This window comes from Rhinoraja longicauda, chromosome 5 (genome assembly GCF_053455715.1).
Source record: "Rhinoraja longicauda isolate Sanriku21f chromosome 5, sRhiLon1.1, whole genome shotgun sequence".
In the NCBI taxonomy this organism is placed as follows: Eukaryota; Metazoa; Chordata; class Chondrichthyes; order Rajiformes; family Arhynchobatidae; genus Rhinoraja; species Rhinoraja longicauda.
Genome location: NC_135957.1, coordinates 52,718,772 through 52,742,407, shown reverse-complemented (window position 1 = coordinate 52,742,407; position 23,636 = coordinate 52,718,772). Strand labels below are relative to the sequence as shown.

The 23,636-nt window shown below is 39.8% G+C and overlaps 1 protein-coding gene across 1 annotated transcript in view; it reads right to left on the bottom strand.

Annotated features, from left to right (window-relative positions):
• Window positions 1-2,497: 2,497 nt before the first annotated feature.
• The window catches only part of themis (thymocyte selection associated), a 39,805-nt gene continuing 18,666 nt past the window's right edge, over window positions 2,498-23,636 (bottom strand). Inside the window, exons 2-7 of the mRNA XM_078400164.1 lie at window positions 18,920-19,078; window positions 14,902-15,357; window positions 11,964-13,012; window positions 10,116-10,275; window positions 6,730-6,876; window positions 2,498-3,012 (exon numbers count right to left, since the gene is read on the bottom strand). Coding sequence (XP_078256290.1) covers window positions 3,002-3,012; window positions 6,730-6,876; window positions 10,116-10,275; window positions 11,964-13,012; window positions 14,902-15,357; window positions 18,920-19,078 — 1,982 coding nt within the window. The 3' untranslated portion in view covers window positions 2,498-3,001. The remainder of the gene's footprint in view (window positions 3,013-6,729; window positions 6,877-10,115; window positions 10,276-11,963; window positions 13,013-14,901; window positions 15,358-18,919; window positions 19,079-23,636) is intronic.

Sequence of the window (23,636 nt, the reverse complement as noted above, 5' to 3'; positions counted from 1 at the left end):
CAAAACATTAGAAAATGATCACCAATGCATCCACTATTTCTAGAGCCACCTCCTTAAGTACCCTGGGATGCAGACCATCAGGCCCTGGGGATTTATCAGCCTTCAGTCCCATCAGTCTACCCAACAGCATTTCCTGCCTAATGTGAATTTCCTTCAGTTCCTCCATCACCCTAGGATCTCTGGCCACTAGAACATCTGGGAGATTGTTTGTATCTTCGTTAGTGAAGACAGATCCAAAGGACCGGTTCAACTCGTCTGCCATTTCCTTGTTCCCTGTTATAAATTCCCCTGCTTCTGTCTTCAAGGGACCCACATTTGCCTTAACTATTTTTTTTCCTCTTCACATACCTAAAGAAGCTTTTACTATCCTCCTTTATATTATTGGCTAGCTTACCTTCGTACCTCATCTTTTCTCCCCTGTTGCCTTTTTAGTTTTCATCTGTTGCTCTTTAAAAGAGTCCCAATCCTCTGGTTTCCTGCTCTTCTTTGCTATGTTATACTTATTCTCTTTTATTTTTATGCTGTCCTTGACTTCCCTTGTCAGCCACGGGTGCCTCTTACTCCCCTTAGAATCTTTCCTCCTCTTTGGGATGAATTGATCCTGCAACCTGCATTATTCCCAGGAATACCTGCCATTGCTGTTCCACTGTCTTCCCTGCTAGGGTCTCCTTCCAGTCAAATCTGGCCAGCTCCTGCCTCATGCCTCTGTAATCCCCTTTGCTATACTGTAATACTGTAATACTGACACTTCCGATTTTCCCGGTGTCTGATCGCCCGGCGAGGGGGAGCTGAGATCCCCCCCGATGCAGGAGCTTGATCGCCCCGATGCGGAGGGCCCAAACGCCGCCGGCTACGGGAGTCAAGATCGTCCCGTCAATGGAAGGCTCAAGGCCCCTGACTGCAGGAGGACAAAGAAGGGAAGAGATTGAACTTTTTTTCGCCTTCCATCATGGTGAGGAATGTGGAGGAGTCACTGTGGTGGATGTTTATGTTAAAATGTATTTTGTGTGTTCTGTTGCTTTTAATTGGTATGACTGTGTGGCAAAACAAATTCCTTGTATCTTGCAAAACATACTTGGCTAATAAAGTATGATTATGATTATTATGATTATGATTTATTATGTTTCACTAAACAGGAAAGCAGGGCATTAATTTAAAATGCAAACTTTACAAATGCATATCTGATAGTGTGCACTATACTACAATTTTGGTAATCATTGAATTATAGACTAGATACTGCATTCAATTATAAAGAGTTAAGCTTGTATGATCAGTCACAGACCAAAAGTGCTACTAATAAGTATAAACCATGCGTGAATAATGAAAAATTGTGGCTGTGAGTCTCATACATTTCAATAATCTATCAAGTGCACACTTGATTAAGTGTGAATATGTTTCCCTGATCTAACCAACACCTAAAGGTAATTGCACGTAGGTCTGTTATAACATGAGTGTTGCAATCCTAAAAGCTCTTGTGTTATAAAACATTGCATTATAAATACAATCCACGTCAATTCGGGAACGAGGGGTAAGGGCTACAAAGTTTCAGACTTGCAATAACAATGTTATTTTTCCTGCATGATTTTCAAAAATAAAAGGTATTTCAATAGCAATTAGCTTAATTTTGTTACTGCTAGCTAAAAATACTAAAGGCAACATGCTACATTGGTTTATGGAGCATTATTGCACAGGTGTCAATTTCAATGGTCACCCTGTGGATAAAGTGGCAGCTGTGTTCTTAAAAAACACTGGTGTCTGATTACTGACAGGAATGAAAGCAGGTTTTTTTTGGTCCCTAGATTGTTTAAATCCAGGCATGGAGGGCCTGTTCCTGTGCCATACTGTTCTATGGTCTAGAAGAGAGACATTTTTTCCCTGTCAATTTGGTTCAAATGGTTCTCTTGTTCCCAATAGACATGGTGTTATAACTAAGTTGGCCTGCGTAATGGGAATACTGTTCATTTAATCCATCACTTGCGTTATATCCGATAAAAGCATGTGTCATAGCAGAACCACCTATAAAATGTGTACTAATCTGTCACTAATTAATCTACCAGTACAACTTTTACAATCTCAAAAGTTTGTGATCTCAGCCACAACATTTCCTTCTTTGAATTAGGGCAGTACTTGGAATCCTCACGTGACCCAGGGAGTGTCCATATTAAAAATAACAGTTTTTCTGCTCAGAGGAAGGTGAGCAGGTGCAATTTTCTATGGTGTAGCACCAATCAGGTCCCAGGAGTGTTGGACTAGGCTTTCATCCTGCACTTGGTGTTGTTCACATTGTGGGAACAGAGGAATTCCACGAGACAATAACCAACCAATAATCAGTATATATCAGTGATACGATCTGCTCAACTAAGGAAAAAATCTCAAATCATAACGTAATCGTTATTATAGAAATACACAGAAACCTTTTGTTAACAAAAATGATTTACTTTATGTTACATTTACAAAACAATATGAATACAGTTCATGTATTTGAAAGCACTGGTGAAATAAAGATTTACTCAGAAGTAGAAATGCTACAATAACTCACAGCAGGTTCTTGTGGATCATGTATACATTTATGCAAATAAAAATAAATACTTCAATTTTGTTCAATAGAAATCAATAAGTTAATGCTCAAATGTAACATTCAACACATCTATTCTTATTTGGTAAAATCTTCCTAATATTTAGATGAATTACAGTTGTTTGGAATATTTCAGGATCATAAAAATCCAAAGTCAAAAAAGTAACATAACCAAAACTTATCCACTTCCATTTATCCAATGAAGAATGATTTGATTCCTTCAGAATTTCAGCCTGAATAGAAACCATTATCTTCTTTAAACAAGATACATTAAAATATTTGCCCAGGTAACTACAATGTCCTAAGTTTAGCAGAAACATCAATCATATTTTAAAATCAAGTCTGGAGGAAAAATTATTGCAAAGATTCCATGTCTTATACCTAACCTGCTACCTCCATGTTCTCTCAGATGCTAATTCATTCTTCTTATTGGATTTCTAGAATTGAGAAACAAACAGTGTTAGTCAGAACATAAAGTTACCATAAGGCAGAAATTCATATCAGCACATTCTTGACCCCAAATATAAGTCTCCAGAAATGACTAGAGCAGGCAATGGGGAAACTGTGTGGAATATCGAATAATCAGTTGAAGGTTGGGGAATTTTCAACAAACATTCTCGGCTAATTTTTTGTAAATGTTAAGTAAATGTATATTTATGATTTTCTGCTATGTAAACAACTGCAGAGGATTCCAAATTCCTTGCACCTGTACTGACTGCAGCAAGAATGTGAACCAAAATTTGACCAAAAGTGGTGACTGAAAATTTCTATCCAAAGGTGTGGAGTGCCCCAGTGTCAGAGCTCAACCTTTCACTCAGACTGTAAGATGGAGGAAAGGCAATCCTGAAATATTTGAATCCTGAAATATTGTCTATCCTGAAATAGATGTTTATTTAAAAGACAAACTTTGACAGTGCCATCATTGTCACAAGCCACTGCATATATAACAAGCCGACCCCAGGAAACATTTGTTAGCAAGTTATAGACTGCTGATAAATGAAAAAAAAAACTTCTCTCCTTCACAGCATTTTTGTTGTGCTGACTGGACATCAAAGATTGCAACACAGGACATATTGAATGGAGATTGTAAAATCAAAATGGAAGGTTGAGTTAATCAAATTATCACAGGTGTGACTTTTGGATTATAAATAAAGAGTGCTCAGATTGAGAAGGGCAGCTGCAGTTAAAGGTTAAAGTTTAAAGCTGTAAGAGACATTGTGCATGGAGTCAGAGGCAGAATAATCTGAGTGGTCTTCATGAAGTTAATCTAAAGCCATCTAGAGTTAGAGAATAAGTAATGTTGAGAGTTAAAAGGGTATCTTACAAAGCAACTGCAAACAAATTTGACCATCTGTAGGGAGAGAATGACAAAAAGCTGCAATTAAGGCTTAAAGCATAGCATCGAGGACCTGTTACAGTACAATAATTTGCAATGCTTTATATCATAGTTTTTATAATTTCACATAACATCATATGCAATATTGTTTGTAGTGTTTGTAATTATATAATTATTTTGTGTAATTTGATTGGGGTTTAACAGAATTGCCTGTTGCACAGCTCTGTGAATCTTAGTTCATTTCCCCATTGGATGGATTCGGACCAGCCTCAGAATATAGAAACAAATATCTAGCTGTAGGGGAAACCACCTGCACCTGCCTTCCTCACCACTGCCCACACTTCACGAGTGGACCTTGATGCCTGGGCTGGTGTGGTGGAGACATACTGCTGGAGTTGAAGCGAAGCTGTGCAATTTTATCTCAACAACAAGAAGTTTTATTTCCCTTTACGCCTCCACCTGGAAGTAGATCTAAATGAAAGGCATGGTACAGGCAGGGAATGTTGTGGATGAGAAAACAGATCTGACACATGTTTCCTTTTGTAGCTGCGTTGGTGGGAGATTATATGCTAGAGTTGACGTACAAGTTTGCCAAAACATGTAAAACACCATCTGACAGCATGAAGGTGGTGGTCATACTCATGTTGAAGAATATGAGTGTCTTTCACAAGCCTATCTGAGCTGGTCGGCTCCCTTTGCCCCTCCACAAAGTCTCTGGCCATTGTCCTGCTTGTCACAACCACTTTGCCTGCATACCCTCATCCCATATCCATCGCTGCTACCTCAGCATCCTGTGATCATATGACCTCGCATTTCCCCCAACCCATAGGCCCAAATCTCTTGCTTTCTTCCCTCCGAGACACAACAAGAAACTTCCCCAACTGTAATCTTCTGCCATTCCTTCACGACTCTCGTTCTATTTTTTGCCAGATGGATTTTTAGGCATGAAATAGAATTTTAAAAGCCCTGTAATTTGAGGAACTATTACTAAATTGAGCAATACCTTATAAGTCTCCACACCACCCCCCTTCCCTCACCCCATTCTCAGCCATTGTGTTTTCCCCAAAGTGGTGCTCTTTCCTTCTCTACAGATACTGCCTGATCTGCTGAATGTATCCAGCATTTTCTGTTTTAATTTCAGATTTCCAACATCTACAGGCTCTATGGAATATCTATGTCATGCGTAAACAGAGTAAACCATCAAATATGAAAATTAAAACATGTCAGAATAAGAGTATTAATTAAATTAGTAATTGAGGAGCCGATTAACTGTTACAAATATAGTGCACAAGTATAAGGGAACTTAAGGTAAAGGAAGGATTATGAGGTAGCAACTACAATATGATGTTTTAATCTGCAATTTGAGAGGGAGAAGGTGATATCGGATGTGTCGGTGTTGCAGCCGAGCAAAGGGGACGACAGAGGCATGAGAGAGGAGCTGGCCAAAGGTGACTGGAAAGGGAACCTAGTAGGGATGACGGTGGAACAGCAATGGCAGGAATTTCTGGGAATAACCTGGAAGATGCAGAATCTTTTCATTCCAAAGCAGGGACTCTGCAGAAGGACTTGGACAAGCTGGGAGAGTGGGCAGAGAAGTGGCAGATGGAAAGTGTGGAGTCATGCATTTTGGTACTTGGAATAAATGCGTAGTGGGGCGAGAATCCAGAAATCGGAGGTGCAAAGGGACTTGGGAATGCTGGTGTAGGATTACCAAAAAGTTAATCTGCAAGTCGAATCGGTAGTAAAGAAAGCAAACTCAATGCTAGCATTTATTTCACGAGGGCGTGTATACAAAAACAGGGATGTAATGTTGAGGCTCTATAAGGCGCAGGTAAGGCCACATTTGGAATATTGTGAGCAATTTTGGGCACCATATCTGAGGAAGGATGTGCTGGCTCTAGAGAGGGTCAGAGGAGGTTTATAAGAATGATCCCAGAAATGAGTGGGTTAACTTATGATGAGCATTTGTCGGAACTGGGCCTGTACTCGCTGGAGTTTAGAAGAATGAGGGGAGGGGGGGGCTCATTGAAACATACAGAATAGTGAAAAGTGTGGATAGAGTGGAGAGGATGTTAGTGGGAGAGTCTAGGACTAGAGGTCATAGCCTCAGAATTAAAGGACGTTCTTTTTGGAAGGAAATGAGGAGAAATTTATGTAGTCAGATGGTGGTGAATCTGTGGAAGGCTGTGGAGGTCAAGTCTGTGGATATTTTTAAAGTAGATAGATTCTTGATTAGTACAGGTGTCAGAGGTTATGGGGGAGAGATAGATCAGCCATGATTGAATGGTGGAGTAGACTTGACGGGCCGAGTCCCTTATGACCGTATAACTTACACTTCAAATGACAAGGTTTTAGACTTAAGTTTAATATATATCTTCTGCTCAAATATAATGAATACATGCCAATCAATGCCTTGAGTTGTGGTGCAGCTATCAAGATTATTTAAAGGTCAATGCAATGCAACCCAAACTGCAATTTCTGAACATCCATGTTCATCTGCCTTTCACATCAAGTTTCAAGTACCATTTACACATTAAAAAAATATGAGACACAAAGAACTGCAAATGCTAGTTTACAAAAAAACAAAACGCTGAGTAACTCAAGTGGATCAGGCAGCATCTCTGGAACAGATGGACAGGTGATGATTCGGGTCGGGCCCCCTCCTCAGACTGATTGTGGTAGAGGGATTCAAAGTGGGCATAATTTGGAGGAGATTTTGCAGTGGAGCAGTAAAATACCAACAGGAGGAACTGCAGATGTTGGTTTACAAAAACAAAACACAAAGTGCTGGAGGGATAGGAAATATCAAATATAATACCTCTATTTTTCTTGCAATTTTTCTTGCTTAGATGTTCATTTTCATTTAGCTGTTTTCTTAAATCTTCAATTTCATGTTCATTAATATATTCATAGTCATGTTTATCAGAGAAATCCAAGTTTTCAACATCTACAGCAAGGCTTGTGGCTGAAAAAAGATTTATTGCATCGTTTTCAAAGATGACATGAATGGATAATGAAGCATGTGGCAGATAAGTTTCGAATTACATCAACACTTTGCAGCCTACTATTTATAAAGTTGCTTCTACATAATTTCTACTCTTTTAATGTAGGCATAATTTGGCTATTGAATGTAAACAGCAGTTCTCAAACTTTCGAACCTAGGGCTCACCGATAGTATTTCATTCATTTTATCCTATCCGTTTACCTCTACTTCTTCTTCTTAAGCCCCTGGCTCCTCTAAGGAGCATAGGCCATTGACAAATGTCCTCCACCTCACTCGGTTGTTGGCAGTTCTTTCGAGATCTCCCCAGTTGAGCCCACTCCCAGACATTTCTGCCTGGACATCTCTTCTCCAACTGTTCCTGGGGCGACCTCTTTTCCTTTTTCCTTGGGGGTTCCATTTCAGGGTTTGCCGGGTGATGTTTGTGGCATGTTTTCTAAGGGTGTGACCAATCCAACTCCATTTTCTCTTTCGAATTTGTAAGTCAATGGGATCCTGGCTTGTTCTTTTCCACAGGTCCACATTGCTTTTTATTGCTTCCATTTCTTACTCTGCGCTTCCTTCCGCTTGTTCCTGCAACATTATTTCAACTACCTGTGGAATGAAGAGTCCACCAGGGGGCGCCGCACGATGGCTGCCTCGCCTACAGGTCTGTCTGTCCTTTTCAAACTCTTTTTGTTATTTTTGGTAAGTTTTAAAAGTTTGTGTAAATGTTCTCTGGTTCGTTTTATGTGGGGGGTGGGGGAGGGGGGTCGAGGGAAACTTTTTTTCAATACCTTGCCAGAGATGCAATTGCTTTCCGGATCGAATCTCCAGTTGCTCTGCGGCCTAACATCGTGGAGCTGGAGGCCTTGCCTGGGACTGACTTTGAGCCTCCGTGGGGCGTAGACTTAACAACTGAGCATACGATCCCTTGCCTGGGATCGACGCCCCAACGCGGCCTGCAGACTTAACATCAAGGAGCTCGCAGTCTCGGGTTGAGACCAGTTGGGAGCTCCAAAAGCTGCACGAGGTTGGACAAGCCCCGACCCGAGGTAGATCACCAGCGCAAGGATGCAGGAGTTTGATCTCCCCGACGAGGAAGGCCCGCCGCCGGCTATGGGAGTCAAGATCGTCCCGTCAACGGAAGGTTAGAGGCCCCCGACCGCTGGAGGACAAAGAAGGGAGAGATTGAACTTTTTTTTCACCTTCCATCACAGTGAGAAATATGGAGGAATCACTGTGGTGGATGTTCATGTTAAAATGTATTTTATGTGTCCTGTTGCTTTTTATTGTTATGACAGTATGGCAAATGAAGTTCCTCGGATGTTGCAAAACATACTTGGCTAATAAAGTATTATTGTGATTGTGATAGGACAAGTTTGCCAAAGGAGAGGGTAAATTAAGGTGCTCATGGAGATTTGAATAGGGAGATAGAGGGCAGCAATTGATTAACCCCGCAAGCTCTTTAAAGAGCTTACAGAAATGAAAGGCAGTAGGTTACACATAGGCAAATCATAAAGAGTGGACCATAGTTCTCCGGAAGTGAAACAACAGTGCAAGTTGTACAAATGTGCAAGTTTGTAAAACAGATGATCGCATTTAGTGATACGAATTCATCCTCGGACTCGTATATTAAATGTGGACTGTAGTAGTTGCTGCATGTGGAATTCTGCTGCTGAAAATCATATCCACTGAAATAAGAGAACCGCATTCCAGAAACAAAGTACAACAGAAACTGTTGTGTTATGCATTGAGCACATCAAATTTCTATTTCATTGCTTAACAAATAATACATGGCTGTGCCACAATCTTATATCAAATATTCACAACTATTCATCACTTTATAACAACTAAACATAAAATATGCCATTGCTTTCTCACAGCGCAGCTTTTCTACAAAAGTTTGTAAAAAGTTGCTCAAAATCTTTGAAATTGCTGCCCTGCTGATTTTTTCACTACCCAAAGAATAAGAGAAATCTTTAAATAAGTATGCAATAAAGATAGCTATACTCAATTGACATAGTGCTCATTACCAACATATTTAAAAGACCGAGCAATGGTTGACCAGTTAAATATTGAACCAGCTGATTAAGGTGTGTTCATCTTCACTGACATGGTACTTCTGTGAATGCACTTTGGTTGCTTTAGATTTAAATCAGATTTCTACCTTCACACGTCAGATCTTCAAAAGTCAAGAATTGTTCACTGGAGTCACTGAGTCAGATTTTATAGAATAAATATGGGATTAACTCATGGATGCCAGCCATGTGGTATATAAATTCAGGTGAAATTCAAATGAAACTGAAATGCAGAAAACATACAATTTGATCATACCACTTTCCATCTGGACAGGACTCCCACCTACCTTTGGAATGCATTGTGAATGTCCTTACTCTATGTGACATTTGTTGCTGGAAAACAAGCACTAAATAATACTATGTGGCAGTGCAACTATTGGTAAACATTACAGCATTGCTCAAGGGAATAATGAAATGTAACAACTGACAATGGGTGATTTTGCTGTAATGATCATTAGCTGTCTCACAAGACATATTATCATGCTGATATATAAAATGAGAGTACAATGATAATATAATTACAATATGATATTCTTCGCCCTGACCATATTCAAATTTCTAGCAGTTTAATTACTAAAGGAAACCCATTGCGAGATTCAGTGCACATAGATGCCTAAAACACAACAGAATGTTTATGATTGTTCTAAAATTATAAGAAAAAAAGACCATTTCATGAATTTAATGGAATATCACATATAATGAAAAGACCTTAAATATCATGCCCAGAGCAGTCCGAAACTATTTGTTTTAATGGTACAAATAAGGCTTTCATTTTATGCCACAGGAATAAACAGCAATTACAGTGCAAGAAGATTTAATACCTTTAAGAAACATTTGTGGAAATTCACTGAGTTTCTTTTGCATCAACATTTGGCATCTACTGATTGATTTCCAAATTCGGTTAGCCATGGCTGAGATTGCAGTTTCACAATAAATGTAGCACAATTCATGTAATGTGGCACTACCACAAAAGAAGATCTACTCAGAAGTACAGAAACCAAAAGGTAAACCTAAATTCTAGATTTGAGTTCATGTGATAGTGCGCATTTCTAAAAAATAATCTTGTGAGTTCTGACTCTTGAAGATCCAGAAAGTGCAATTGTAATTTAACATTGATAAAAAAGACAATTAGAAAATACAAACCTTTGAGTAGCATTGTGTCTGTTGGCAGTGCACCGGGTTTGGTTCTTTCTTTCACAAGTTCTGTAATTATGGTGGGAGGTATATTCTCTGGTCTTGCAGTGACATCAAGGATGCTTTTTTGACTCTTTCCTTTGTTTCTTGGCATTCCTGTTGGTGAATTCTAATTCAAAAAATAAAAATGGGAAGCAGCACAAAGAAAATCATCATCCAGCATTTAATACTAACATGAAGCATAAGCCCTGAAGTACTTTTGTTAGCTCAGCTTTTTCAATGCTCTCTCTGGAAAGGTCCTGGGTTTTCCCAACACAAAATAGACTAACCATCACATCTGTTCTTGATAATGTCCTTCAAAATCTCTGTCCTCAAATAACCAATTTAACAATAACTATACCAACAGCCTCTCTTACCACATCTTCACAAGTACACTTGTGAGAGGATGTAACTAGGAAAATTGACAGGGGAGAGTCGGTGGATGTGGTGTACCTCGACTTTCAGAAAGCCTTCGACAAGGTCCCACATAGGAGATTAGTGGGCAAAATTAGAGCACATGGTATTGGGGGTAGGGTACTGACATGGATAGAAAATTGGTTGACAGACAGAAAGCAAAGAGTAGGGATAAATGGGTCCCTTTCGGAATGGCAGGCAGTGACCAGTGGGGTACCGCAAGGTTCGGTGCTGGGACCCCAGCTATTTACGATATACATTAATGACTTAGATGAAGGGATTAAAAGTACCATTAGCAAATTTGCAGATGATACTAAGCTGGGGGGTAGTGTGAATTGTGAGGAAGATGCAATAAGGCTGCAGGGTGACTTGGACAGGTTGTGCGAGTGGGCGGATACATGGCAGATGCAGTTTAATGTAGATAAGTGTGAGGTTATTCACTTTGGAAGTAAGAATAGAAAGGCAGATTATTATCTGAATGGTGTCAAGTTAGGAAGAGGGGATGTTCAAGGAGATCTGGGTGTCCTAGTGCATCAGTCACTGAAAGGAAGCATGCAGGTACAGCAGGCAGTGAAGAAAGCCAATGGAATGTTGGCCTTCATAACAAGAGGAGTTGAGTATAGGAGCAAAGAGGTCCTTCTACAGTTGTACCGGGCCCTGGTGAGACCGCACCTGAAGTACTGTGTGCAGTTTTGGTCTCCAAATTTGAGGAAGGATATTCTTGCTATTGAGGGCATGCAGCGTAGGTTCACTAGGTTAATTCCCGGAATGGCGGGACTGTCGTATGTTGAAAGGCTGGAGCAATTAGGCTTGTATACCATGGAATTTAGAAGGATGAGGGGGGATCTTATTGAAACATATAAGATAATTAGGGGATTGGACACATTAGAGTCAGGAAACATGTTCCCAATGTTGGGGGAGTCCGGAACAAGGGGACACAGTTTAAGAATAAGGGGTAGGCCATTTAGAACGGAGATGAGGAAGAACTTTTTCAGTCAGAGAGTGGTGAAGGTGTGGAATTCTCTGCCTCAGAAGGCAGTGGAGGCCAGTTCGTTGGATGCTTTCAAGAGAGAGCTGGATAGAGCTCTTAAGGATAGCGGAGTGAGGGGGTATGGGGAGAAGGCAGGAACGGGGTACTGATTGAGAGTGATCAGCCATGATCGCATTGAATGGCGGTGCTGGCTCGAAGGGCTGAATGGCCTACTCCTGCACCTATTGTCTATTGTCTATTACACTTCTAGAAATGGTTTCCAGGCCTTTCATTTCTTAGTCAAGTAGCAAGCTGTGCTACTTTCATTAACATTCTGGGTGAGCTGACATGACGATGCACTTGCGATCTTCCTTCTCCTTAAGGCTCAGCTACACAATGGACTGTAACACATCTCTTTCACAAGAACGCCTTACCTTCGGAGATTTCGAAGGGTCCTGTTTCCTCGACTGAGGTGGAAGCAGCCTTATGGTTGCTGTCGATGATATAGGTGATTGAGGGTTTTTTGGAGGACGGGGTGGAGGAAGCAAAGTGGAGTTTTCATATCTCCGAAGCATGTAGTATAAGTCTTCACTGATCTCTTCCACAATATGTTTGGGTGCTGGACATGAAACATATTGATCTAGTCCTTCCAAAATCTGAACGGACATGAATACTCTTTTAACTGGAATCTTGAAGCATTCTGATGGATTGTCCAACAGACTAATCAGCAGGCAAGGATCTGTGATTTGCTCTTCAATTCGCAATGAGGGCAAGGCTGCTAAATTGTCATTGATTGACAAATCTCTTATGGATACTTTAACATTAAAGGGAAGACTAAATTCATTACAAATGTCCGAAATATCATACTGCTTTTTATCATGAATGACTTCGACAAAGCTCCCTGCCATGTATGTTGGAAGAATGACTTGTTCATAATCTTTTTCCACAATTCTTTCACAAGCCACAGCTTCAATTAGACACTTCTCTCCATCACGATTGACTTCAATGCTCTGACAATGATGAACAAGAAATTGGTCTCCAAAATAAACATTGGCAAACTCTGCACATTCAGAAGTAAAGCCTTTGGTTGCAATGACATGCAAGGGATCGTTGTTTTTATTGGCAAGCACCAAGTCATGGGCAGTTGGGAACTCTCTTGGTCTTCTTTTAAATCGACCCTTATAGCTTTTGGGGATTAAAAAATGCTTTTTATTTAAATCACTTCTGTTCTCAGAGGCAATTATTGTGTTGGAAATGTCTCTACTGTGAATAACAATTTGTTTTCCTACATTAAGTGAGTTGTAAATGTGCTGGTTGTCAGGCCACTCGATTATTTCAGCCAACAGGGGGAAGTCTTCAATCGGTCTGTTAAAAATATCAATTAAAGACAATGGTTGTACAAATGAACTGAGGTCATGTGTTTCTGTTATGTCTTTAACCTCAACATCGAGGTAGGATGGTATGCGTACTATATCCTTTCGGACTGTAGAAATAAAATACGGAAAAAGCAAATTAGTAATTTTCTTCACTAATGCATAGAACATGTACAGCCCATAATGTCTAAATTGGTCAGAACTGAGAAGATAAGCCAACCACCATTAGAGAGCGGCCTGACAGATCCTTTCTCATGTTGACATATTGCCGATACCGCCTTCCCAAAGATCTACCATCGGATAGCTTGAGTTAGGTTGAAAACACTTTTGTCATGCAGACTGTGGTTTTCTGACATCTATGTGATGTTATGCTATTTCAGAGACACCCCGGACTGACTCGAGACCAGAGTCAATTTTAGCAGTTACAGGCAGTCCCCCGCTTATAACAGAGATCAGTTCCTGAGAACTTTTCATTACTAGAACTATCCTTAAGTTGGAAATCACCAAAGACAGTGTGGGAGAGGATCACAGGAACCGCTTTGACGGGAGGACTAGCAGGCGCGGCCAGAGCCGCCAGTCGGCCTCAATGACTCTGTGACTGAGCGACGAGTCTATTCAGAACTCCCAGCTCTGCTTGGTTTGACCCAAACCACAAGTGTTGCTGCTCGAAGAGGTGGCCGGCGGGATAAGGCACACAGGAATGCCCCATTCCCACACAGCAGAAGATGCCTACAACGGCACAGCAGTCAGCAAATCCATCCTCGTCCTTCTGGCCGGTCTCTCAAATGCTCGTTTGTATGTAAGGGGTTTCTGTGAATTGGCTGTTTGTAACCAGGGAGGCCCTATAGCTATACTAATGAATGGGCCAGTTATTTACTGTGGGGTTATAAAGAGCAGGGTTTTCACTGAGGACTCAACAATTCAACCTGAGCTGCTGGAGAAGCTGCATTGGGACATTATACGCTACAATCAAAATTACTGCAAAGTAGCTCTGCTTTACAGTTGGCCTTGGATGAAAATGTGAATTTTGCAAATTCATTTGTGGGTAAAATTATCGTGATTTTGAAGGATGCACATTCAAAATGGAAATTAATGGTTGGCATGGATCTGGTGGAGCGAAGTGTTGTATAACTATGATTCCACTAGAGTGGAAGAGAATTTTTTTTTTGCATGAGTATTCTGGTTATTAATTTCTTGATTTTTTATTTATTATAAATGATCTATATGTCGTGTTTACAGGCCCCATATGCTGCTACAAGTAGGAATTTCATTGCTCTATGGTCGGGACATACGATAATTAAACACTCTACTCTTGAACAGTGGCATTCCTACTTTACAAAATGCAATGAAAAGGAACTGCCATTGCTGGTTTATGCCACAGATAGACTGGACTAACTCAACGGATCAGGAGGCATACCTGGAGAAAATGGAAACAGGATGAACCTAAGCTCAATTTTTAGTGTCATAGCAAAGGGTCTGAATTCTTATGTAAATGTGATATTTCAGTTATTTCTTTTAAATTGCTTCGCAAAATTTTCTAAACACCTGTTTTCGCTTCTTCATTCTGGGGTATTGTGTGTAGATTGATGATTAAAAAAAAAGAATCCATTTTAAAATAAGGCTGTAACGTGACAAAATGTGGAAAACGTGAAGGGGTCTGAATACTTTCTGAATGCACTGTAGGCGATGTTTCGAGTCAGTGTCTGAAAAAGGGTCCTGACTTGTAAAGTCAACTATCCATTTTCTCCAGAGATGCTGCCTGACCCGCTGAGTTACTCCAGCATTTTGTAATTTTTCCTGCTTTACAGTTGTCTGTTTATTTCAGTCATGGTGAACTATAATTTTGTAATTAATATTCGCAGATATTTTTGTCACTGAGCAATGAATTTCCTCTCAAACATTTTACTGGGCCAACAATCAGTAAAAGAAATGCACAAAAGCAAAAAAAATCTCTAAAACCATGATATTAAATGGTCAAATGCATTTTTGTTCTGCTTACATTTCATCACTGCTTGGATTTCATAGACAGGCAGTAGACACACATCACTTTGGAGATATTCATTGTAAGGATTTTTCTCCCAGGCAGCCAATGTTTTCATAAGCTTCACAACTCGTCTTCTATGCTTGGTGATCTTCCATGCTACGATCTCTTTTAGTGTATAAAACTGGTCATCTTCACATTCATAAAATGTTCCCTCGTACGATAGTGGAATTCTTAATGGTTTGCTTTTGTTACCTTTGATAACTGTACAGTTCACATAATCCACACCATCCGCCTCTTCCAGAGTGTTCAGCACTATATGTTCTCCTTCGTTTATGAAGGTGTCATTCACCTGAATATCTGCATTGCTCCTGAAATGAGGATGACCGAGGCGGTTGTCTCCAATTTTTACTGTTTTGATGATGTCACGAATACTCGTATATGGGCATGGATCAACAAGAAGCTTGAAGAAACCTGATGAAAATAAAATCAGAAGTTAGGTGCTATTCCTCCTGTCAAAAAAAAACTGTATACAAGTAATGCTTTAATTTCTTCTTAGGATTTATAATTTAGCTGTAGATAACATATATTAAATATCCCAGCAATGACAAAATGAATGGCTTCTCCAATTATGTATTTTTACTGAAATTTCCACTTAAACACAGTTCAGATCAATAAAACTGGCAAGGGAAGCTGGCGGAAAAGTTAATGATTAGTGCACTGTAGACCAAAAGTGTACCTATTTTATCATTTGTTAACTTGTCGAAAATAACTTTTAAATCACTGATGTTATAGTGAGATTAACGGCGATGAGTCTTTTAACTTCTTGAATACACACATGTGAAGCTAAGTGCAGAAATCAGAAATTGTTATTATTTATTTCCTGGTCAGCCACTAGGGAATGCTGTTTGTCCACTTTCCTGCATAACCTATAATTGTACAGGGCCCCAGTGAGACCGCATCTGCAGTACTGTGCAGTTTGGGTCTCCAAATTTGAGGAAGGACATTCTTGCTATTGAGGCAGTGCAGCGTAGGTTCACTAGGTTAATTCCTGGTATGGCGAGACTGTCGTATGTTGAAAGACTGGAGCGACTGGGCTTACATACACTGGAATTTAGAAGGATGAGAGGGGATCTTTTTGAAACATATAAGATTATTAAGGGATTGGACACGTTAGAGGCAGGAAACATGTTCCCAATGTTGGAGGAGTCCAGAACCAGGGGCCACAGTTTAAGAATAAGGGGTAGGCCATTTAGAACAGAGATGAGGAAAAACCTTTTCACTCAGAGAGTTGTAAATCTGTGGAATTCTCTGCTTCAGAAGGCAGTGGAGGCCAATTCTCTGGAGGCGTTCAAGAGAGAGCTAGATAGAGCTCTTAATGATAGCGGAGTCAGCGGGTATGGGGAGAAGGCAGGAACGGGGTACTGATTGTGAATGATCAGCCATGATCGCATTGAATGGCGGTGCTGGCTCGAAGGGCTGAATGGCCTACTCCTGCACCTATTGTCTATTATCTATAATGCTCCATGAGTATCAGTGGGTAGAATGCTTTCATTGATTATCAGCATTAAACAGTTCCTTTATTGCTTATTTAGCACAAGCAGCTGAGGACAAATTATTACCCCCCGGTATTTGCAGATTATTCTCAATATAAAATGAGCCCCTAAAAATTATTTTTTCATGTGACATGCAATAGAATTTTATAATACTGTGCACTACATTATAAATCACACTCTTGGATATAACAAAATAATTAATGTATTATTATTCTCTTGTGTAAATATTTCAGAAGTACAGAAATGTTGAAATAATTAATTTTACTTTAATTTACAAGTGTATGTGTATACCATGTTCTCATTTTCATGAAGGGTAGGGACGCAGAATTCAGAAAAAAATCAAACTAATGGCCTTGATTTCAAGAACCACGATGGTCGCTGAAACTTTATGGAGACTTCCCATGGATAAACAGAGATTTTACCAAGGCCACTGACAAAGCCACCAAACCTACAATAACATAGGGAAGACTCAACCCTACATAGATAAAATAACAAGTCGTGCAAGTTTCAGCTTGTACATACACACACCCACATTCCTGAGGCCTGATCCCAACCCCAACCCTGGCTCCAGCCACACACAGAACCCAAATTCCAGACCCCAGCTTCAGACGCAAATCTACCCACATTCTTCACAATGTTCTCACCCCAGCCTTGCAACTTCATGTTCATAGTGATAGGACTAGAATTAGGCCATTCAGCACATCGAGTCTACTCCGCCATTCAATCATGGCGGATCTATCTCTCCCTCCTAACCCCATTCTCCTGCCTTGTTTCCATAATCTCTGACACCCTTACTAATCAAACAACATGAACTAAATAAACTACCCAGATACAAGGTGGTACGTCAGTGGACAACAAAGACATGTGTTATCAGTATTTCAGCTTCTATATATCTGTTGCCTTTAATTCATATGCAGCACTGTTTAATAAAGTAGCTAAGAATAGTGGTTTTCTTTTATTTCTTAGTTTGTTGTACGAAAATTCTTCATTTGGAGTCATCAAGAATTCACTCTACACTCCCATCCCCCACCAGGAAGGTCTTAAAGCCCTCCGTTTCTTCCTCAACATTCACTCTACACCTCCATCCCAACCAGGAGGGCCTTAAAGCTCTCCGTTTCTTCGACAAGACTCTCACTCTGAAGAAGGGTCTTGACCCGAAACATCATCTATTCCTTTTCTCCAGAGATGCTGCGTGACCCGCTGAGTTACTCCAGCATTTTGTGTCTATCTTCAATTCTTCATTGAGCTGGCTGCTCAGCCTGTTTGACCCCTATTTTATTTTTCAATGTGACTGTACACTTGAAATGGCCAAAAGTTACTAAATTCAGAAAAATATCAAACTAATGGTCCTGAAATTTCAAGAACCACAATGGTTGCTAAAACTTTATGGAGAATGTTTGAGGAGGTCAATGAACTAGAAAGTAGCTTCACCACTTTTAACAAATCCTGGACCAATGCATGTACAAAGCACCACTTACATTTCACTGAAAAAAACTGTTGTACTTACAAAACTTTCCATAATACTCTAATTGAACATAGAGCTGAACTGCATAGAAATGGGACCCCCGGCCACAGTGCCTATGCCAACCATTATGCCCATCTATGATAGCAATCTGGAGTTAATTCCATATCGCTCTATGCACTTCCCCTTCAATTATTCATCCAGTTACCTCTTAAATGTCGCTACTGTTGCTGCCTCCACCATCTCCTCTGGCAGCTCATTCAAGACACCAAATGGGTGAAAATTGAGGAATAAATATTGAGCAAAGCACTGCGTATAACAAACTGTTCTTCAAGGTTGTGCTACTTTACTTCCACTGAAGAAGATGGAAGAACTTCACTCTATTACATGTACTCTACCACATAGCTGTCAGAAAGGAAATGGTTTTATAAGCGGTTGCAATTTTTTTTGCAGAAACAAATAAAGATTACATAACTTGTGTTTCCTCATGGGTGAAATGTACAGCATGTTTTATTGTGCACATGTATAATTCTATATGACTTAGTGTTCGGAAAATATGCAACAATAATTTCTACATTTCTAGCAGCTGAAGCAAACTGAAACACCCAAAGGCTCTTTCCAGTAAATTGACAGAAGCACCTATTGGGGCAGATGATGAAATAATTTGTAAAACAAAATGGAAATGGAGGGTTTTCGAGAGGGAATTGCACCATATTAAAGACTCAGCAGCTGAAGGCACAGCTGCCAATAATGGTGTGATTAAAATCAGCAAGTGCAAGAGGTTGTCTGGATGAGTGATAATATCTTAAGGGGTTGTAAGCAGGAAGAGGTTATAGATATAGGAAGGCTTCAGAGTTACCCAGAGAACAAAGGTGACAATTGTAAACTTTTCTTAACCGGAACCCAATGTAGGTCAGTGTGCAGATGGGTAAGGGCAAACGTGACTTAATGTTAGTTGGGAAACAACTGCAAATTTTTAGATGAACTTAAATAATGTTTGATTGATATATAAACGTACCTGGATAATCCAATGGTAACTCCATTGCAGGTGAGGAATTGTTCCCTTCAATCAATTCACATCTCCCCACTTTAACTTTTACTATTTTGAATCCAGTGACCTTAATGATTTCTCCTGTAGACAGGCAACATTCTTGTCCATGCATTTCATATACGGAACCTGGGGAAAACATTTTCAAATAGTTTCAAACTATATCTGGAATTATTATTTTTGCTTACATATTTAATGTGAATAGCTTAAGAAATACAATAGATATTTTAACTAACATGAAATCAAGGAATGGAATTTGTATAAATGATTAACGTTTCAGTTTTTTGCTATTGAATCACAGGTAGATAATAATAAAGTAGAAATTAAAAGTTGTTGCGATAATAAGTCAAAAGCACTATTAAGGTAAAAAAGATCAGAGATGATGGGTAAACAGAACTTTTTGTAAATCAGGTGAAAGAAAGTGGAGTTTTGTATGAGCTCAAGTTAATGGAGGATAAAATGAGTACACTAGAACAGGCCAAATCCCCCATGTTTCAGACACTTGGGTTACAGAAATTCACGTTTACAGAATTCACAAATTGAATCCAAAATTTGACAAATAAAGTTTGCACTCACAGAATTTGTGTCGAGAAAAGTATATAAATCAACACAATTTTTTCTTATATTCACATTTCTTTGCACACCACAGAAGTGGCAAGATTTGACTGTATCTGTTTAGCATTACCCCACAGAGCACTGATTCATTATAATAGAAACATAGAAAATAGGTGCAGGAGTGGGTAATTTGTCCCTTCGAGCCAGCACCGCCATTCAATATGATCATGGCTGATCATCCAAAATCAGTACCCCGTTCCTGCTTTTTCTCCATATCCCTTGATTCCTTTAGCCCTGAGAGCTAAATGGAACTCTCTCTTGAATACATCCAGTGAATTGACCTCCACTGCCTTCTGTGGCACAGAATTCCAGATTCACAACTCTCTGGGGGAAAAAGTTTTTCCTGATCTCAGTCCTAAATGACCTATCCCTTATTCTTATGTTCTAATGTTCTTGGTCCTGGAGTCCAAACATTCAGGAATATTTCCTGCACTTTAAAAAGGACACATACTTGGTTGGGTTGCACATTACTTTGCGGGAAACCTGGTATAAAGCCTGTTCTTCCCAGGTGCTCCAAGACATGTGGAACAAATTATCATTGATGCAGAGGCTGCAGAGGGCCATTTTAGTCAGGCGGGGTGAGTGGTTCAGCCATCAGCACCAATAGGGTGCTCAGACCCACATCCTGGTTGCCAGCGCAGTGAGTATGGGCCATTGGTAGACTGTCTGATTCCTGTGGTCAGTCTTATCATCCCCTGTTGAATGAGATGGAAGCTATTGGAGGGTGGATGTCGACAGCAGAGAACCTGAGACATGGCGGAGTCAGCCCTTGTTATATAGGTGGAAATTGGTAGTCATTGCATATTTGTCAATGGCCTATGCTCCCAAGAGGAGCAACGGGCTTAAGAAGTAAGAAGATAAGTTATTGCATAAATATGTGGTCTGAAGCACATAAAGAATAAAGGCCAGAGATTTGGTACCCTTTTTAACAGTTGCCAGGGAGAAGGACTGAAACTGATTTACGAAATCATGAGAGGAATAGTTCGGGTAGATGCACAGAATCCCTTGCCCAGAGTAGGGGAATCGAGGACCAGAGGACATAGGTTCAAGGTGAAGGGGAAAAGATTTTTAATAGGAATCTGAGAGGTAACTTTTTCACACAAAGGGTGGTGGGTGTATGGAACAAGCTGCCCGAGGAGGTAGTTGAGGCTGAGTATCTCATTGTTTAAGAATTAGTTAGACAGGTACATGGATAGGACAGGTTTGGAGGGATATGGACCAAGCGTAAGCAAGTAGGACTAGTGTAGCTGGGACATTGTTGGCCGGTGTCGGCAAGTTGGGCCGAAGGGCCTGTTTTCACACTGTATCACTCTATGACTCTAAGCAAGATAACTTTACGCTGAAATGCATGCATGAAATGCATTTAAATTTTATAATTAATTGATACAATCTACAACATAATTTGCTATTTATTTAAAACTATAAATGGTTGCACATTCACCCATGTAACATAAAAAAACAAGTGCATTTATGGAAGCCCGTGCATTTTTGCTACATTTTTGGTTTTCCAGCAGATTTAATGTTTCTTGAGTCATCGTTTAATGTTTTTATTTATTTCATTGTCTTTTTAGAATTTTTATTTTGATTCGTATGATAATCGTAAAAGACCGATTAACCTATTCCATTACACCACCTGGCATGTGTCTAAACTCTGGTAATTATTTCAGGTCCAACACTGATTTTCCAGCACCTCCTTTAATCCAGACTAAATTACGAGAGCGCACTTGAAATCCCCCCTGGAAGTCCCCCTAAAAATGTGCCGCCTAGGCCAGGTGAAGTGTCCAATCTTGGCATCATCGGCACTTCCGCGATGGCCGATCGAATTTGATGGCCCAATGCTGATGGGGCACTGGAACACTGGCCCGGCCGGAGATGGCAGATCAGTTTCCATAGCCGACTTCTGCGGCATCGGTGGGTCGCAATTTCCCCCTGCGACCGGGCCTCTGGAACACTGGCTCAGCCGGAGCCGGCAGACCCGTTCCTTGCCAGCAACTTCTGAGGCCTTCTTTGTGGGCTCTTATCTTGGCTTCCCGGCGGCCTAGGCAGAATGTTCCTGTACCCTTCAACTCCTCTTGGAGGTCGTGACCTCTGTTGGTCCGGCAAAGTGGATAACCCAGCAAGGCTCTGGAACCAAGGGTGCCGGAAAATCGATGATGGACCTGTGTCGCCATTTATTGATAAATAATTGCAACATTTTGATCGCCACCATGCTATCCAGAATTCCTAATTCATACTATTTACCATGTAATCAAGTTCTATTGCCTAATCAATCCATCGATAGTTCTCAAATGTAATATTAATAATGTCATGTACATTCTGAAATAAGAAATACAGATTTGTAATATAATTTTCTAAATTAGTCTATTGGAACTTCAGAGTGGTAGGATTTACCATATGATCATAACCATGCCATTATGGGGTAAGAATCGTTCACCAAAGCCAATTTCTTACCCATAGTGAAGAGAGAAAATCAATGGTTTTGGCATATTTTGTGCCTGGTTATACTGCACTAGGGATTAGTGTGCATGTCTGTGTATATATGAGTGAATATGTGCATTTAAATGATTGTGTGTGTGTTAATGTAGGCATACAAATGTCTGTGGGAACGTCTGTGTGCCAACATCAACAAAGGTTTTCAGACTTTAAAATAATTAGAAATGTCCATCTTGCACAACCTTGGATCTTTCATGAATTTTATAATTAGTCACAGGTATTCCCTCTTCACCTACAGAATATTAGTTCTAGAAAGAATTTTAATGGAGTCTCCAGATTTTTCAGAGGAGCTGAGGTCACCAAGAAAAATAGTTAATGAAATCACTGACATAAGAAAGATGAAATTGGTGGCTACATGGATTTTGATTGATCTTTTCATTTCTTACTGTTTTCTACACGTTGCAATGTATTCATTTTTGCTTCTTTAATGTGACAAAACTTAGATGTGGATCCAGACAAGGTTGGAGTTTGGAACCAAATTGTGCAGTCTGTCACAAAAACAGCATAAAGGCAATTTGAATGGCCTGCTGAAGTGTTTGTAACTTAGGAAAGTTAAAAAATGCTGGCTTTATCAGCAATACCCATTTCCTGGAATGTATATAAAAACACAGCTTTAAATATTTATGAAACACTTAATGATTAATTTGAATCAACTGCGCACAGTTGTAGAATAACATGATTATAATATGTGGCTAAATTGATTCTTGACAAAGGGATTTGATGTTGAAACAAGTAGGATAAGCTGAATGACATTTTCTCATTCTTATATTTTTATTGATAAGTGCCTTTTTCCAAAGGATTTCTTATCTAATTTATTCATTAGCTTTTTTCTTTTTACTACTACAGCCCATCTATCGTTTCAAAGATTTTCAATTGCATCGCTTATCTCAGTTAATAATGCTGTTTGATCTCGTGCTCCTTTGATCTAATGATGTAGACTACTGCCATCCAAAAATAAAGGAATTAATTTATATTCTGTTTATGCCTTTTCATTTTTGTGTTTATTCTTTTAACCGTTTCGATATATAATTCCTCCGTCAAGTACATCTCAATTTAACCACAGGCAAAGTATGGAGGAACTTAGCAGGTTAGGCAGCAATTGTGGAGGAAATGTACAGGCAATGTTTTGGCTTGTGACCCTTCTGCCATAGGTCTAGCATCTGCTGTTCCTTGTGTCCCTTTTCACAATACACCATGAAAATCCAAATCCCAATATTAGTATCCACAATTCTACCATATTTAGTTTTATTTCATAGAATTTTTGGTTAATTTATCAGTGTGAATTGTGAGGAAGGCTGCAGGGTGCAATAAGGCTGCAGGGTGACTTGGACAGGTTGTGTGAGTGGGCGGATACATGGCAGATGCAGTTTAATGTAGATAAGTGTGAGGTTATTCACTTTGGAAGTAAGAATAGAAAGGCAGATTATTATCTGAATGGTGTCAAGTTAGGAAGAGGGGATGTTCAACGAGATCTGGGTGTCCTAGTGCATCAGTCACTGAAAGGAAGCATGCAGGTACAGCAGGCAGTGAAGAAATCCAATGGAATGTTGGCCTTCATAACAAGAGGAGTTGAGTATAG